The 20,000-nt window shown below is 40.8% G+C and overlaps 1 protein-coding gene across 3 annotated transcripts in view; it reads left to right on the top strand.

Moving 5' to 3' along the window:
- LOC131342663 (retinoic acid receptor gamma-A-like) overlaps positions 1-20,000 on the top strand; it is a 54,798-nt gene that overhangs the window by 29,005 nt on the left and 5,793 nt on the right. For all 3 annotated transcript variants that reach the window (XM_058373782.1, XM_058373781.1, XM_058373783.1), the window contains one exon: positions 19,799-19,947. In XM_058373782.1, coding sequence (XP_058229765.1) covers positions 19,799-19,947 — 149 coding nt within the window. The remainder of the gene's footprint in view (positions 1-19,798; positions 19,948-20,000) is intronic.

Raw genomic sequence — 20,000 nt, forward strand, 5'->3', positions numbered from 1 at the left:
CAGAACCCTCCAGAACCCTGAGACTGGAGACTCCTTCCACACAAACACATTTCTCCTTACTGTAAGAAAACCTTTTGAAGCCTTTTTAACGTGTTTATTATCATCGGATCATCCGCCATAAAACCGTCCCTGTGAATGTGTCATTACTATAGAAACCATAAGAATGGGCCTGTAGAGAACCCTTAAGATGTTTTAAGATGAAGTGTATGAACTCTGGAGTGTTTGCTGTACGAACTTCAATTTATTGCTCGTTAACCTCTTGTTAGGATCCAGAACCTGTCAGGAATTTAACATGAGGCTTTTTGCATGTGATAGAAAAGAGATCTTCACAGGTTCCTTTAGGGTTCTTAGCTTCCTAAAAAAGGAACCCTTTCTCATAGGGAAGCACTCGTTTGTAAATCTACACATATAATATTTCAGAGATAAATGAAGAACGCCTCTATGGTTCTTTGATGGTTCATTTATCCAAGGCTCTATGCAGAACCCTGTAACCAGAGGCAAACACTTTGTTATGGAGAACCTACCAGGATTTTAGATTATTTTAATAGAGCATCCTGTTACTTGATGGAGGTTCTTCACAATTTGTTGGCCCTCGGACACTTTCTAACAGGAAACACTTTGTTGTGTAGGCTTAGACAGATAAACTTTAAGGGTTCTCTGAGAGGTGGTCAGAGGAACACTTCAACGGTTCTTTATGGGTTCATTTAAAATAAAACTAGGACATACATAGAACCTTGGAACCTTTATGATGGGAAGTCTTTATTATCAGGAAACAGTAAAACATTTTAACATTTAGCTGAAGTGTCCTGGTACTTTGTGGGAGCCAGGGGTTCTTCAGGGTTCTTTAACAGTTCTTTAATGGTTCTTTACAAGTTTGTATGATAAAGAAGTGCTCTTAATTGAACTACTTGTGACCCTTTGGTTAGATTTCTTATATGAAAACAGCTCCTACTAAGAACCTTTAAGGGTTTCTTCAGAAAAACAACCAGATAACTGAAGTACCCTTAAAGATGCTTAAAGAAGTGTTTATATAGAGCATTAAAGGTCTACCATGAGTCAAGTGCACTTCACAAAATAACATCTTATCGACTTTACATAGATAAAGTCAACTGCGTGAAGAACAGGACGAATCCCGCTGTGTTTAAGTGCACTACTGTATGCGCACTATCTAGTGTAACTAACGAAGTGCACTAGATGTCCAGCACTGCCCTGAGACAGCTGGACTTCAGATCCTTTCCTAAATATGAATTTATTTTCTTTATAGTAGTTTGTACTACTCAGTGATTAATGTTGTTTATGTAGTGCACTAGTTATTTAGGGATTAGGGATTTGAGACAAAGCCATAGACTTGTGTTTAAATAGAAGGTGATCCTTCATCAGGTCACAGTGCGAGTGTCCTCGGGGTGTGAAAAGCTTTTCAGGACGCAGGGTTCGGTTTCGCTCCGTAAACACTGAGAGAGTGTACAGGTGAGGATCGGGCGGTTTCCCAATCATCGGCCTCGTCTCACATTACACCAGGTGATGAAGGACGGTCTGTGCTTCAAAGAGGAAAAAAAACCTCCTGAGAGTGAAAAGACCTCATGCTAATATTCATTACTGCAATTTTATCATCAAAATAAATTCATTTACACGTTTAAAATATCTTTAAAATCTGTAAAATAATATGTTTTAAAATGTGTTACATAATAAATAAAATATTACTGATTTATTAATTAATATTAATATTTATTTGTCAAAAAATTATTGTAATAAAATAGGGTTAGGGTTAGGTTATAAATAAAATTTGCACACAGTACATCAGTGTAGGATAAACAACAACAACAACAACAACAACAATACACACACACAATTTCTTTTTGACAATTGGCTTAAACGTTTTATTATTTAGTCAAACTGGAAACCATAGACTTACACTTACTGTTAGCAACATTAGCCTTATTAATGATATTTATTTACTGTTACAGAGAGGTTAGTGTTCGGTTTAATTTGTGCAGCGTCACATGACATTTTGATGTTTATTTTATTTAAAAAATTGAAATAAAATGATTTGATATTGTAAATATCAGTCTTAGGAACATTTTAAAACAATTTGTGGAAAAAAATGTTTACTGATAAATATTTAAGAGATCATGTATCATCTGGGGGATAAAAGAAAAAGTGAGATGTGAGTAAATAAATAAATAAATAAATAAATAAATAAATAAATAAATAAATAAATAAATAAAGTAGATTTTTTTTAAATGATTTTTAAAAAATGGTCAACAACTAAATCAATTCAAATAAAATGTGAGAGATTATGATTCAAGGATTTAGAATTTTTTAAAAGCTGAAAAAGTCAAAAGTCAAAAAAGAAGCTCAGTTTAGTGAGTTAGCTCCGTCCCTGTGAGTGCAGTCAGGTGATTATCAGAGTGTAATGATTATAACGAGTCACAGGAAGACGGTATTACTCTTTATACATCATTAATAACAGAGACGGTTATTTTATTCTACTTTATTTCCTGTTTATTATAAAATATTCAGTAATGAATATCAGGGTGACATTGAGATTTAGAGTGTGCATCTCTGTGTGTGTGTGTGTGTGTGTGTGAACATTGGTGCTATTTACAGCGTTTCCCTAACACACTGCTGTCCAGCTGTAAAACTGTGTAACGGCGCACAGCCAAATTCCAACAAGCAGCCGTGAAACCTGCACAGATACACACCAGACGCCTGAGCGCACACACACATACGCACACTCACACACACACACTCACACACACACAAACACACACACACTCACACACACACAAACACACACACACACACACACACACACACTCACACACACACAAACACACACACACTCACACACACACACATTTCAGAAAAACTTATTTATCTTAAAAATTTTATTTTTAATAATGAATAATAAAATATTTTTAAAATAATTTAAATGTTTTATTAAATAATTCAGTTTTTGATCTGATTTTCTCGCCTTATCAGTGTTCAGATTTTTTATTGAAACATTTAGGAAATAAAACTGAACTGAAATCAAACTGTTACAGCGGGGTGTATTTATTAATAAAAATAAAAAATATTAGAGTTAAATAATTAAAATACAATATTTTCTTACACTTTTACAATCCTCTATATTAACAAAACTCTAGCTATTTTTATTGTGAATATTTGTAGCTACAAACAAACAAACAAACAAACAAAAAAGAAATAAAGCTAAATAATAAAAGTCTTTGTCTCTCGAATTTAATTCTTTTTATTCTATTTTTAATAAATGAAGTCACGCTGTTGCTTCTAATTTTCTAACATTTAAAAAAATATTTTAAAATCTTATTTTAAACAAGTTTTTTTTTGTCTTCTTGTATCCGTTAGAACATGTCAGTAGGAAAGAGCGGTCATGTCTGATGCTAGCTGTTAATAAATGCTTTATAAAAATTTGCTAATTTTTGCTTTAAACAAAAGAGAATTGTGATTAGTGCAGGATTGCTAATTCTGTTTTAATCACAATGCTAATTCTAGCCTGGTTCTTATTGTAGCGGTTAGATGAATTGTTAAAGTTTTTATTTTTTCCGTTATATTGCGAGCGATAGCATGATGCTAATTGTAGCTAACAGCATTTGTGAGGGCATGGAGTTTTTGTGACTAGGAAAGTTCGATGCTAATTTCACTCAGATATGTTTAAGGCTAATCATATCATTATACGTGTTCGATAGAAAGACGTTGATGGCGGCTGGATTTAGAAAAAACATAAAAAAAAGAAAAACAATGGCGTCTAAAACAGATGAGTTGGAGGCTAAAGGTGTATGATTATCATGTAAAACTTCTTCACGCTCAGTTGTTCCTCTTCTCTTTTTTTTCTTTTGTCTGTAAGTTTTTGTCTCCGGGAGCAGTTCGGCGTGTTGGTGGAGCCGGGGGTGGAGTCGGGGGTGGAGCTGGAGGTGAACTTCACGCTCATTTGGATAGCGTTGTTCTCCGAGGTTTTTTTTCTCTGGGTGAAGTGCAGGCTGTGACCAAATGTTGACTCGACGTCTTCCAGAAAAAAAAGAGAAACTGGAATAAAAAAGGGTCGGTTTATGGGGCACTGTAAAGAAGAAAGGGTGCTTTGTGTGTGTGTGTGTGTGTGTGTGTGTGTGTGTTGAATGAGGCGCAATTCAGGTTTAACAAGTGTGTGTGTAAAGACAAAACCCTCCATCTTTCCTGCCCAGTCAGCGGTGTGTGTGTGTGTGTGTGTGTGTGTGTTACTGGACAAAAAGAGACTTTTTTTTTATCACAGTATGATATTAGGAGAAATTTGTGATGCTAATTTTTTATCTTGTTAATTGAGTAAAATAAATGTCACGTTAAGTGTTGTGTGACTTCCTGTACATGGTAGCAACATTAGCATTAAAAAATCTAGACACCGAGTGCATCCTGACTCATCATCTACAGTGTGTTTGTGTGTGTGTGTGTGTGTCTGTGTGTCTGTGTGTTTTGTCCAAAAGGCCAAGGTTACATGTTTATGTAGCAGGGACGTGTAAAGGACACGGTGGTGTTACCCGTTTTATTAGTTCAGCTCTTGGCTGGCATCCTGATGTGTGTGTGTGTGTGTTTTTTATTGGATCATCTCCTGGACAATGACCGGTTTTGTTTTAATGACAGGAAGGATGTAGAGGGTGAGGGGTTTATAAAATAATTCTAAAAACTATTCATATAAAGAATGAAAAGAAATAAATTATTTTATTTACTGGGATTTTTTTTCTCTCACAACTTGGACTGTAATTAATAACAACATCTGAGAGGAAGATAATATCACATTTTAATATCTTTATCTACTAAACATCTACTAACCTTCTACTTACCTTCTACTAACCATCTACTAAACATCTACTAACCTTCTTCTTAAACAATCACAAATATTTCTTAAAATATATAAAGATTGGTGTATGAAATTACATCACACACACACACACACACACACACTACATCAGTAAATCAGACTCCACTCCAGAGCAGTGGGATGTTCTGCTCAGAAATAAACTGAAAAAAAAGAAGAAACCAACACACACACACACACACACACACACACAGTGTGAAACTGAAGACGCTGGAGGTTTGGCACCAAATTTGCTGTGAAAAGTCCACACACTCTCAGATCGACCTCCACCATCAGATTAGACTCACACTTCACACTGTAACCTTACACAACATGTAGGGAGCCTACATATACATACACAAAGGACACGCCCACATATACACAGAAAACGCCCACATATACACTGAACATTCCCACTTATACATAGAACACGCCCACATATACACTGAACATTCCTACTTATACACAGAACATGCGCACATATACACAGAACACACACACACATATATATACATAGAACACGCCCACATATACACAGAACACACACCCACACCCACCCACATATACACAGAACACACACACACACCCACATATACACAGAACACACACACACACACCCACATATACACAGAACACACACACACACACCCACATATACACAGAACACACACACACATATATATACATAGAACACACACACACACCCACATATACACAGAACACACACACACACACCCACATATACACAGAACACACACCCACACCCACCCACATATACACAGAACACACACACACACCCACATATACACAGAACACACACACACACCCACATATACACAGAACACACACACACACACCCACATATACACAGAACACACACACACATATATATACATAGAACACACACACACACCCACATATACACAGAACACACACACACACACCCACATATACACAGAACACACACACACATATATATACACAGAACACACACACACACCCACATATACACAGAACACACACACACACACCCACATATACACAGAACACACACACACATATATATACACAGAACACACACACACACCCACATATACACAGAACACACACACACACACCCACATATACACAGAACACACACACACATATATATACATAGAACACACACACACACCCACATATACACAGAACACACACACACACACCCACATATACACAGAACACACACACACATATATATACACAGAACACACACACACACCCACATATACACAGAACACACACACACATATATATACATAGAACACGCCCACATATACACAGAACACACACACCCACCCACATATACACAGAACACACACACACACACCCACACACACCCACATATACACAGAACACACACACACACCCACATATACACAGAACACACACACACATATATATACATAGAACACGCCCACATATACACAGAACACACACCCACATATACACAGAACACACACACACACCCACACACACCCACATATACACAGAACACACACACACACCCACATATACACAGAACACACACACACACCCACATATACACAGAACACACACACACACACCCACACACACCCACATATACACAGAACACACACACACACCCACATATACACAGAACACACACACACATATATATACATAGAACACGCCCACATATACACAGAACACACACCCACATATACACAGAACACACACACACACCCACACACACCCACATATACACAGAACACACACACACACCCACACACACCCACATATACACAGAACACACACACCCACATATACACAGAACACACACACACACCCACATATACACAGAACACACACACACATATATATACATAGAACACGCCCACATATACACAGAACACACACCCACATATACACAGAACACACACACACCCACACACACCCACATATACACAGAACACACACACACACCCACACACACCCACATATACACAGAACACACACACCCACATATACACAGAACACACACACACACCCACATATACACAGAACACACACACACATATATATACATAGAACACGCCCACATATACACAGAACACACACACCCACATATACACAGAACACACACGCCCACATATACACAGAACACACACACACACCCACATATACACAGAACACACACACACATATATATACATAGAACACGCCCACATATACACAGAACACACACACACACACACATATACACAGAACACACACACACATATATATACATAGAACACGCCCACATATACACAGAACACACACACACATATACACAGAACACACACACACATATATATACATAGAACACGCCCACATATACACAGAACACACACACACACACATATACACAGAACACACAAACCCACATATACACAGAACACACACACACACCCACATATACACAGAACACACACATACATATATATACATAGAACACGCCCACATATACACAGAACACACACACCCACATATACACAGAACACACACGCCCACATATACACAGAACACACACACACACCCACATATACACAGAACACACACACACATATATATACATAGAACACGCCCACATATACACAGAACACACACACACACACACATATACACAGAACACACACACACATATATATACATAGAACACGCCCACATATACACAGAACACACACACACATATACACAGAACACACACACACATATATATACATAGAACACGCCCACATATACACAGAACACACACACACACACATATACACAGAACACACAAACCCACATATACACAGAACACACACACACACCCACATATACACAGAACACACACATACATATATATACATAGAACACGCCCACATATACACAGAACACACACACCCACATATACACAGAACACACACACACACATATACACAGAACACACACACACACACCCACATATACACAGAACACACACACACACATATACACAGAACACACACACACACATATACACAGAACACACACACACACCCACATATACACAGAACACACACACACACATATACACAGAACACACACACCCACATATACACAGAACACACACACCCACATATACACAGAACACACACACACACACCCACATATACACAGAACACACACACACACACCCACATATACACAGAACACACACACACACCCACATATACACAGAACACACACACACACCCACATATACACAGAACACACACACCCACATATACACAGAACACACACACACACCCACATATACACAGAACACACACACCCACATATACACAGAACACACACACACACACACATATACACAGAACACACACATACATATATATACATAGAACACACCCACATATACACAGAACACACACACACACCCACATATACACAGAACACACACACCCACATATACACAGAACACACACACACACCCACATATACACAGAACACACACACACCCACATATACACAGAACACACACACACACCCACATATACACAGAACACACACACACACCCACACACACCCACATATACACAGAACACACACATACATATATATACATAGAACACGCCCACATATACACAGAACACACCCACACACCCACATATACACAGAACACACACACACACCCACATATACACAGAACACACACACACACCCACATATACACAGAACACACACATACATATATATACATAGAACACGCCCACATATACACAGAACACACACACCCACATATACACAGAACACACACACCCACATATACACAGAACACACACACCCACATATACACAGAACACACACACACCCACCCATATATACACAGAACACACACACCCACATATACACAGAACACACACACCCACATATACACAGAACACACACACCCACATATACACAGAACACACACACACACCCACATATACACAGAACACACACACCCACATATACACAGAACACACACACACACCCACATATACACAGAACACACACACCCACATATACACAGAACACACACACCCACATATACACAGAACACACACACCCACATATACACAGAACACACACACACCCACCCATATATACACAGAACACACACACCCACATATACACAGAACACACACACCCACATATACACAGAACACACACACCCACATATACACAGAACACACACACCCACATATACACAGAACACACACACACCCACCCACATATACACAGAACACACACACCCACATATACACAGAACACACACACACCCACCCATATATACACAGAACACACACACACACCCACATATACACAGAACTCACACACACATATATATACATAGAACACGCCCACATATACACAGAACGTACACACACATATACACAGAACACGCCCACATATACACAGAACATGCCCACATATACACAGAACACGCCCACTTATACACAGAACATGCCCACTTATACACAGAACATGCCCACATATACACAGAACATGCCCACATATACACAGAACACGCCCACATATACACAGAACATGCCCACTTATACACAGAACATGCCCACATATACACAGAACACGCCCACATATACACAGAACATGCCCACATATACACAGAACACGCCCACATATACACAGAACATGCCCACATATACACAGAACATGCCCACATATACACAGAACACGCCCACATATACACAGAACATGCCCACTTATACACAGAACATGCCCACATATACACAGAACACGCCCACATATACACAGAACATGCCCACATATACACAGAACACGCCCACTTATACACAGAACATGCCCACTTATACACAGAACACGCCCACTTATACACAGAACATGCCCACATATACACAGAACACACACACATATACACAGAACACGCCCACATATACACAGAACACACACACATATACACAGAACACGCCCACTTATACACAGAACACGCCCACTTATACACAGAACACGCCCACATATACACAGAACACGCCCACTTATACACAGAACATGCCCACATATACACAGAACATGCCCACATATACACAGAACACACACACATATACACAGAACACGCCCACATATACACAGAACACGCCCACATATACACAGAACACGCCCACATATACACAGAACACTCACACATATACACAGAACATGCCCACATATACACAGAACACACACATATACACAGAACACGCCCACATATACACAGAACATGCCCACATATACACAGAACACACACACATATACACAGAACATGCCCACATATACACAGAACACGCCCACATATACACAGAACATGCCCACATATACACAGAACATGCCCACATATACACAGAACACGCCCACATATACACAGAACACACACACATATACACAGAACATGCCCACAAATACACAGAACACGCCCACATATACACAGAACATGCCCACATATACACAGAACACGCCCACATATACACAGAACATTCCCACATATACACAGAACACGCCCACATATACACAGAACATGCCCACATATGCACAGAACACGCCCACTTATACACAGAACACACACACATATACACAGAACACGCCCACTTATACACAGAACATGCCCACATATACACAGAACACGCCCACTTATACACAGAACATGCCCACATATACACAGAACATGCCCACATATACACAGAACACGCCCACATATACACAGAACATGCCCACATATACACAGAACACACACACATATACACAGAACATGCCCACAAATACACAGAACACGCCCACTTATACACAGAACACGCCCACTTATACACAGAACATGCCCACATATACACAGAACATGCCCACATATACACAGAACACGCCCACATATACACAGAACACGCCCACATATACACAGAACACGCCCACTTATACACAGAACACGCCCACTTGTACACAGAACATGCTCACATATACACAGAACATGCCCACTTATACACAGAACACGCCCACTTATACACAGAACATGCCCACATATACACAGAACATGCCCACTAATACACAGAACACGCCCACATATACACAGAACACGCCCACATATACACAGAACATGCCCACTTATACACAGGACACGCCCACTTATACACAGAACACGCCCACATATACACAGAACACGCCCACTTATACACAGAACACGCCCACTTATACACAGAACATGCCCACATATACACAGAACATGCCCACTTATACACAGAACACGCCCACTTATACACAGAACATGCCCACATATACACAGAACATGCCCACATATACACAGAACATGCCCACATATACACAGAACATGCCCACATATACACAGAACATGCCCACTTATACACAGAACACGCCCACATATACACAGAACATGCCCACATATACACAGAACACGCCCACATATACACAGAACATGCCCACTTATACACAGAACACGCCCACTTATACACAGAACATGCCCACTTATACACAGAACACGCCCACTTATACACAGAACATGCCCACATATACACAGAACATGCCCACTTATACACAGAACACGCCCACATATACACAGAACATGCCCACATATACACAGAACATGCCCACTTATACACAGAACACGCCCACTTATACACAGAACACGCCCACATATACACAGAACATGCCCACTTATACACAGAACACGCCCACTTATATACAGAACATGCCCACATATACACAGAACATGCCCACATATACACAGAACATGCCCACATATACACAGAACATGCCCACATATACACAGAACATTCCCACTTATACACAGAACACACACACATATACTATATTGCCAAAAGTATTCTCTCACCTGCCTTGACTTGCATATGAAATTAAGTGACATCCCATTCCTAATCCATAGAGTTCAATATGACGTCGGTCCACCCTTTGCAGCTATAACAGCTTCAACTCTTCTGGGAAGGCTGTTCACAAGGTTTAGGAGTGTGTTTATGGGAATTTTTGACCATTCTTCCAGAAGCACATTTGTGAGGTCACACACTGATGTTGGACGAGAAGGTCTGTCTCACAGTCTCCGCTCTAATTCATCCCAAAGGTGTTCTATCGGGTTGAGGTCAGGACTCTGTGCAGGCCAGTCAAGTTCATCCACACCAGACTCTGTCATCCATGTCTTTATGGACCTTGCTTTGGTCACTGGTGCACAGTCATGTTGGAAGAGGAAGGGGCCAGCTCCAAACTGTTCCCACAAAGTTGGGAGCATGGAATTGTCCAAAATGTCTTGGTATGCTGAAGCATTCAGAGTTCCTTTCACTGGAACTAAGGGGCCGAGCCCAGCTCCTGAAAAACAACCCCACACCATAATCCCCCCTCCACCAAACTTTACACTTGGCACAATGCAGTCAGACAAGTACCGTTCTCCTGACAACCGCCAAACCCAGACTCGTCCATCAGATTGCCAGATGGAGAAGCGCGATTCGTCACTCCAGAGAACGCGTCTCCACTGCTCTAGAGTCCAGTGGCGGCGTGCTTTACACCACTGCATCCGACGCTTTGCATTGCACTTGGTGATGTATGGCTTGGATGCAGCTGCTCGGCCATGGAAACCCATTCCATGAAGCTCTCTGCGCACTGTTCTTGAGCTCATCTGAAGGCCACATGAAGTTTGGAGGTCTGTAGCGATTGACTCTGCAGAAAGTTGGCGACCTCTTCGCACTATGCGCCTCAGCATCCGCTGACCCCGCTCCGTCAGTTTACGTGGCCTACCACTTCGTGGCTGAGTTGCTGTCGTTCCCAAACACTTCCACGTTCTTATAATACAGCTGACAGTTGACTGTGGAATATTTAGGAGCGAGGAAATTTCACGACTGGATTTGTTGCACAGGTGGCATCCTATCACAGTTCCACGCTGGAATTCACTGAGCTCCTGAGAGCGACCCATTCTTTCACAAATGTTTGTAAAAACAGTCTGCATGCCTAGGTGCTTGATTTTATACACCTGTGGCCATGGAAGTGATTGGAACACCCGATTCTGATTCACATATTCACAGAACACGCCCACTTATACATAGAACACACACACATATACACAGAACACGCCCACATATTCACAGAACATGCCCACATATTCACAGAACACGCCCACTTATACATAGAACACGCCCACATATACACAGAACATGCCCACATATTCATAGAACACGCCCACTTATACATAGAACACGCCCACATATACACAGAACACACCCACATATACACAGAACATGCCCACATATACACAGAACACGCCCACTTATACATAGAACACGCCCACATATACACTGAACATTCCCACTTATACACAGAACAAGCCCACTTATACACAGAACACGCCCACATATACACAGAACACGCCTACATATACACAGAACATGCCCACTTATACACAGAACACGCCCACATATACACAGAACATGCCCACATATACATAGAACACGCCCACATATACACAGAACATGCCCACACACACACACTTATATACATGGAACACGCCCACATATACACAGAACACACATATACATAGAACACACCCACATATACACTAAACACTCCCACTTATACACAGAACACGCCCACATATACACAGAACATGCCCACATATACATTGAACATTCCCACTTATACACAGAACATGCCCACATATACATAGAACACGCCCACATATACACAGAACACACACACACACACTTATATACACAGAACACGCCCACATATACACAGAACACACACACACACACTTATATACACAGAACATGCCCACATATACACAGAACACGCCCACATATACACAGAACATGCCCACATATACATAGAACACGCCACATATACACAGAACACACCCACACACACACACTTATATACATAGAACACGCCCACATATACACAGAACACACATATACATAGAACACACCCACATATACACTAAACACTCCCACTTATACACAGAACACGCCCACATATACACAGAACACGCCCACATATACACTGAACATTCCCACTTATACACAGAACATGCCCACATATACATAGAACACGCCCACATATACACAGAACACACACACACACTTATATACATAGAACACGCCCACATATACACAGAACACACATATACATAGAACACACCCACATATACACTAAACACTCCCACTTATACACAGAACACGCCCACATATACACAGAACACGCCCACATATACACTGAACATTCCCACTTATACATAGAACATGCCCACATATACACAGAACACACACACACACACTTATATACACAGAACATGCCCACATATACACAGAACACACAAACACATATACACAGAACACGCCCACTTATACATAGAACACGCCCACATATTCACAGAATACACACACACACACACTTATATACATAGAACACGCCCACATATACACAGAACACACAAACACATATACACAGAACACGCCCACATATACACAGAACACGCCCACTTATACATAGAACACGCCCACATATACACTGAACATTCCCACTTATACACAGAACATGCCCACATATACATAGAACACGCCCACATATACATAGAACACACACACATATACATAGAACACGCCCACATATACACAGAACATGCCCACATATACATAGAACACGCCCACATATACATAGAACACACACACATATACATAGAACACGCCCACATATACACAGAACACACACACACACACTTATATACACAGAACACGCCCACATATACATAGAACACACACATATACACAGAACACGCCCACATATACACAGAACACACACACACACACACTTATATACACAGAACACGCCCACATATACATAGAACACACACACATATACATAGAACACGCCCACATATACACTGAACATTCCCACTTATACACAGAACATGCCCACATATACATAGAACACGCCCACATATACATAGAACACACACACATATACACAGAACACGCCCACATATACACAGAACACGCCCACATATACACAGAACATGCCCACTTATACACAGAACATGCTCACATCTACATATACATAGAACACGTCCACTTATACACAGAACACGCCCACATATACACAGAACATGCCCACATATACATAGAACACGCCCACTTATACATAGAACACGCCCACATATACACAGAACACACACATATACATAGAACACGCCCACATATACACAGAACACACACATATACATAGAACACGTCCACTTATACACAGAACACGCCCACATATACACAGAACATGCCCACTTATACACAGAACACGCCCACATATACACAGAACATGCCCACTTATACACAGAACACGCCCACATATACACAGAACACGCCCACATATACACAGAACATGCCCACTTATACACAGAACACGCCCACATATACACAGAACACGCCCACATATACACAGAACATGCATATACACACACACACACACATACACATATACACACAAATACACACACTCTTATGCACACACACTGTGTAAATGAAAGAAACTATTTATCTGAGCTGTCTTCACTCCTACAGTGCACTCGTGTGTGTGTGTGAATGGGATCTGTGTGGAACACTGTGCTGTAGAGATCTAAAGAGAACCTTTAGAGAAAAAAAGAGAAGGTTCTGTTTGAGGAACAACTGAAGAAAAAACGAGGATTATTTATTATTCTCACACAACACCCACGTCTAGAAATAAAAAAAATCACAAAGTTTATTTAAAAAAAAAAACTAAAAAAAAGCTATTATAAAAATACTGTTATATGAAAAATTGAAAAGTGTGTTCTATATGTATATAAAATAAACATAAACACATTAAACACAGAGTAATCAACAAACAAACAAACAAACTGTTTATTAAAAGATTTTTAAAAGGTAATTAAATTTCTTTTTTAATTTTTTCAATTTTTAATTTTTTTTATTATTATTTTATTGTGGTCATTAATAGTAAATTCAGTAAACACTTCATGTGTAAAAAATAATCTGAAGTGTAATTTAAAACTTTCTTTTTTAAAGAAAAATAAATAAATTATTTGTATTTTTCCAGAATTCATCACTTATTGATTTTTTTTTTTAGTCATAATTTTTTGTCTATCTTCTCATTTTATTTATTTATTTATTTATTTATTTATTTATTTATTTATTTATTTATTTATTTATTCATTTGTAGTTTTAAACAGTAAAACTCTTAGTTGTTCAGGACACTAATTTATTTCTTTTTCTCTTTTTCTCCTTTAAAGACAGAGATTTTTATCTTTAAGCTCCCAGAAATTGGAAATTGTGGTTAAAAATACATTTAATAATAAATAGAAATCAATATAAAAAAAGTTTAAAATTAATTCTATAATATTTGATTATAATTGAAACATTTTAACACTGTTGTTTATGTAACATTTTACATTTTTTTAAGTTTTATTTTTATTTTTAAAGAATTTTTTTTATTACATTTTTTTTAAACTTCATGCTCAAGTGAGGAGTCAAAGTCAAACCCAAGGTCAGACTCTCTCACACGCACACACACACACACTCACTCACACACACACACACACACACACTGATCCGTGTCGTTACTCCTCACATCCTCTTCATTTGTCCTTCCTCCTCTGTCTGTTTTATTAGCCCTCCCCCACCCCCCGGTCCGGCGCTCGTTAAGCCTGACCCACCGGGTGAGAATTCAGTGTCCATTCATCACACTCGGGGTTTTTTTGCAGCCAATAAAAAGTTCTGAAGATTCTTCTGTTTTTTGTCCGTTTTTCTCTCCGTTATTCCCTCTTTTTTGTTTTTACACGTCGGGACTCAGAGGGACGGAGGGACAGCTGCTGGCCATGGCATGAATGGATGTCCGAGATGACCAATAAAACCCCAGAGAGCCTCAGGCCTCATCTCTGACATACACACACACACACACACACACACACACACTTTACAGGGCGACTTACGAGATCCTGTAAAAGATCAGCGAGGCAGCTGGGAGGAATTCACACTGCAGAGGAGCAGAGAAATGCAGGACAGGCAGAGGGTCAAGGGTCGAAGGTCAACACTGTGACACATCGGGTAGAGCTTAGAGTCGTCCAAGAGAAGGAGAGGAGAGAGAGAAGGAGAGAGAGAAGGAGAGGAAAGAGTAGGAGAGGAAAGAGTAGGAGAGGAAAGAGAAGGAGAGGAAAGAATAGGAGAGAGAGAAGGAGAGGAGAGAAGGAGAGGAGAGAGAAGGAGAGGAAAGAGAAGGAGAGAGAGAAGGAGAGGAGAGAGAAGGAGAGGAAAGAGAAGGAGAGGATAGAGAAGGAGAGAGAGAAGGAGAGGAAAGAGAAGGAGAGGATAGAGAAGGAGAGAGAGAAGGACAGGAGAGAGAAGGAGAGGATAGAGAAGGAGAGGAGAGAGAAGGAGAGGAGAGAGAAGGAGAGGAGAGAGAAGGAGAGGAGAGAAGGAGAGGAAAGAGAAGGAGAGGAGAGAGAAGGAGAGAGAGAAGGAGAGGATAGAGAAGGAGAGAGAGAAGGACAGGAGAGAGAAGGAGAGGAAAGAGAAGGAGAGGATAGAGAAGGAGAGAGAGAAGGAGAGGAAAGAGAAGGAGAGGATAGAGAAGGAGAGAGAGAAGGAGAGGAGAGAGAAGGAGAGGAAAGAGAAGGAGAGGATAGAGAAGGAGAGAGAGAAGGAGAGGAAAGAGAAGGAGAGGATAGAGAAGGAGAGAGAGAAGGACAGGAGAGAGAAGGAGAGGATAGAGAAGGAGAGGAGAGAGAAGGAGAGGAGAGAGAAGGAGAGGAGAGAAGGAGAGGAAAGAGAAGGAGAGGAGAGAGAAGGAGAGAGAGAAGGAGAGGATAGAGAAGGAGAGAGAGAAGGAGAGGAGAGAGAAGGAGAGAGAGAAGGAGAGGAGAGAGAAGGAGAGGAAAGAGAAGGAGAGGATAGAGAAGGAGAGAGAGAAGGAGAGGAAAGAGAAGGAGAGGATAGAGAAGGAGAGGAGAGAGAAGGAGAGGAGAGAGAAGGAGAGGAGAGAAGGAGAGGAAAGAGAAGGAGAGGAGAGAGAAGGAGAGGAGAGAGAAGGAGAGGAGAGAAGGAGAGGAAAGAGAAGGAGAGGAGAGAGAAGGAGAGAGAGAAGGAGAGGATAGAGAAGGAGAGAGAGAAGGACAGGAGAGAGAAGGAGAGGATAGAGAAGGAGAGGAGAGAGAAGGAGAGGAGAGAAGGAGAGGAGAGAGAAGGAGAGGAGAGAAGGAGAGGAGAGAGAAGGAGAGGAGAGAAGGAGAGGAAAGAGAAGGAGAGAGAGAAGTTGAGGAGAGAGAACAAGGACGTGTGAAGAGACAAACACATACACACTCTCTCTCTCTCACACACACACACTTCTGTTCTTTTACTTTTTTTATGTTTCATGTCTGTTCTTCTTTACTTTACTTTCTCTACACCTTTAATTCATTCCTTTTTAATTCATTCCCCTTTTTCTTCATCTTTCTTTACTACTTTTCTTTCCTTTCTTTCACATTCAGTCCTACTTTCTCCGTCTTTGTTTCTTTTTTTTCTTAAAAACATCAGAGGCTGAGACACACACACACACACACACACACACACACACACACGTTTGATGAACACATTAGCGGATTAGCGCTGCAACAACGAGTCGAGATCAAACGCAAATATTTTGAGAGTTCAGTGAGAGTTAAAGCTGCTGAGGGACGAAGAACCAAAACCACAAAAAATGAGCCAGATGGCAGCCGTGATAAGCTTCAGACGTGTGTGTGTGTGTGTGTGTGGTGTGTGTGTGTGTGTGTGTGTGTGTGGTGTGTGGTGTGTGTGTGTGTGTGTGTATGTGTGTGTGTGTGTGTGGTATGTGTGTGGTGTGTGTGTGTGTGGTGTGTGTGTGTGGTGTGTGTGTGGTGTGTGTGTGTGTGTGGTGTGTGTGTGTGGTGTGTGTGTGTGTGTGGTGTGTGTGTATGTATGTGTGTGTGTGTGGTGTGTGTGTGTGGTGTGTGTGGTGTGTGTGTGTGTGTGTGTGTGGTGTGTGTGTATGTATGTGTGTGTGTGTGGTGTGTGTGTGTGGTGTGTGTGTGGTGTGTGTGTGTGTGTGTCCTTGTACTCTTCTCTCACCCAAATGAACATGAAGTTTCACACTTACAAAACAAACACACACAACGCACAAGACACATGACAACATTATTGTGTGTGTGTGTGTGTGTGTGTGTGTGTATGCGGGCTCACAGTGTTTATACTGGAGTCTGGACACACACGATGACGCTACGCGGTCAGTACAGCAAATGGTGTTGTGTGTCTGTTTCTTTTATAGGTATGACTTCATGAACACACACACACCACACACACACCATACACACCACACACACACACCATACACACCACACACACATACACCACACACACACACACACACACACCACACACACACACACCACACACACACCACACACACACACACACCACACACACACACACACACACACCACACACACACACACACACACACACCACACACACACACACACACACACCACACACACACCACACACACACACCACACACACACCACACACACACACCACACACACACACACACACACACACTTGAATTCTTTGGCTCTTTATTAGCAATTTTTTTGTTTACAGCTGAATTTAGAAGTAAAATTGAAGAAAAAGCTTTTGTGTTTTTCATGTGGAGCGACGCTCTTCTTTCATCCCTCCTTTTTTCTTTTATTTCTCTCTTCAGTTTAATTCTTTCCTTCTTTCAATGTTTTTATCTTTTTTTCATTGTTGTTTTTGAACATTCTTTTTCTTCCTTTCTTCTGATCATTGATTCATCATGAATTTTACATTTCATAATGCCCCCCCTTTCTCTCTCTCTCTCTCTCTCTCTCTCTCTCTCTCCGTACAGCGGTGGAGACTCGGAGTACGAGTTCAGAGGAGATGATTCCGAGTTCTCCGTCTCCTCCTCCTCCTCCTCGTGTCTATAAGCCATGTTTTGTTTGCCAGGACAAATCCTCAGGATATCATTATGGAGTCAGTTCCTGTGAGGGCTGCAAGGTGAGTTTACTTTATCCTAACCACGCCCTGTATCCATCATAACCACGCCCACT

The sequence above is a fragment of the Hemibagrus wyckioides genome, linkage group LG21 (genome assembly GCF_019097595.1).
Source record: "Hemibagrus wyckioides isolate EC202008001 linkage group LG21, SWU_Hwy_1.0, whole genome shotgun sequence".
NCBI lineage: Eukaryota > Metazoa > Chordata > Actinopteri > Siluriformes > Bagridae > Hemibagrus > Hemibagrus wyckioides.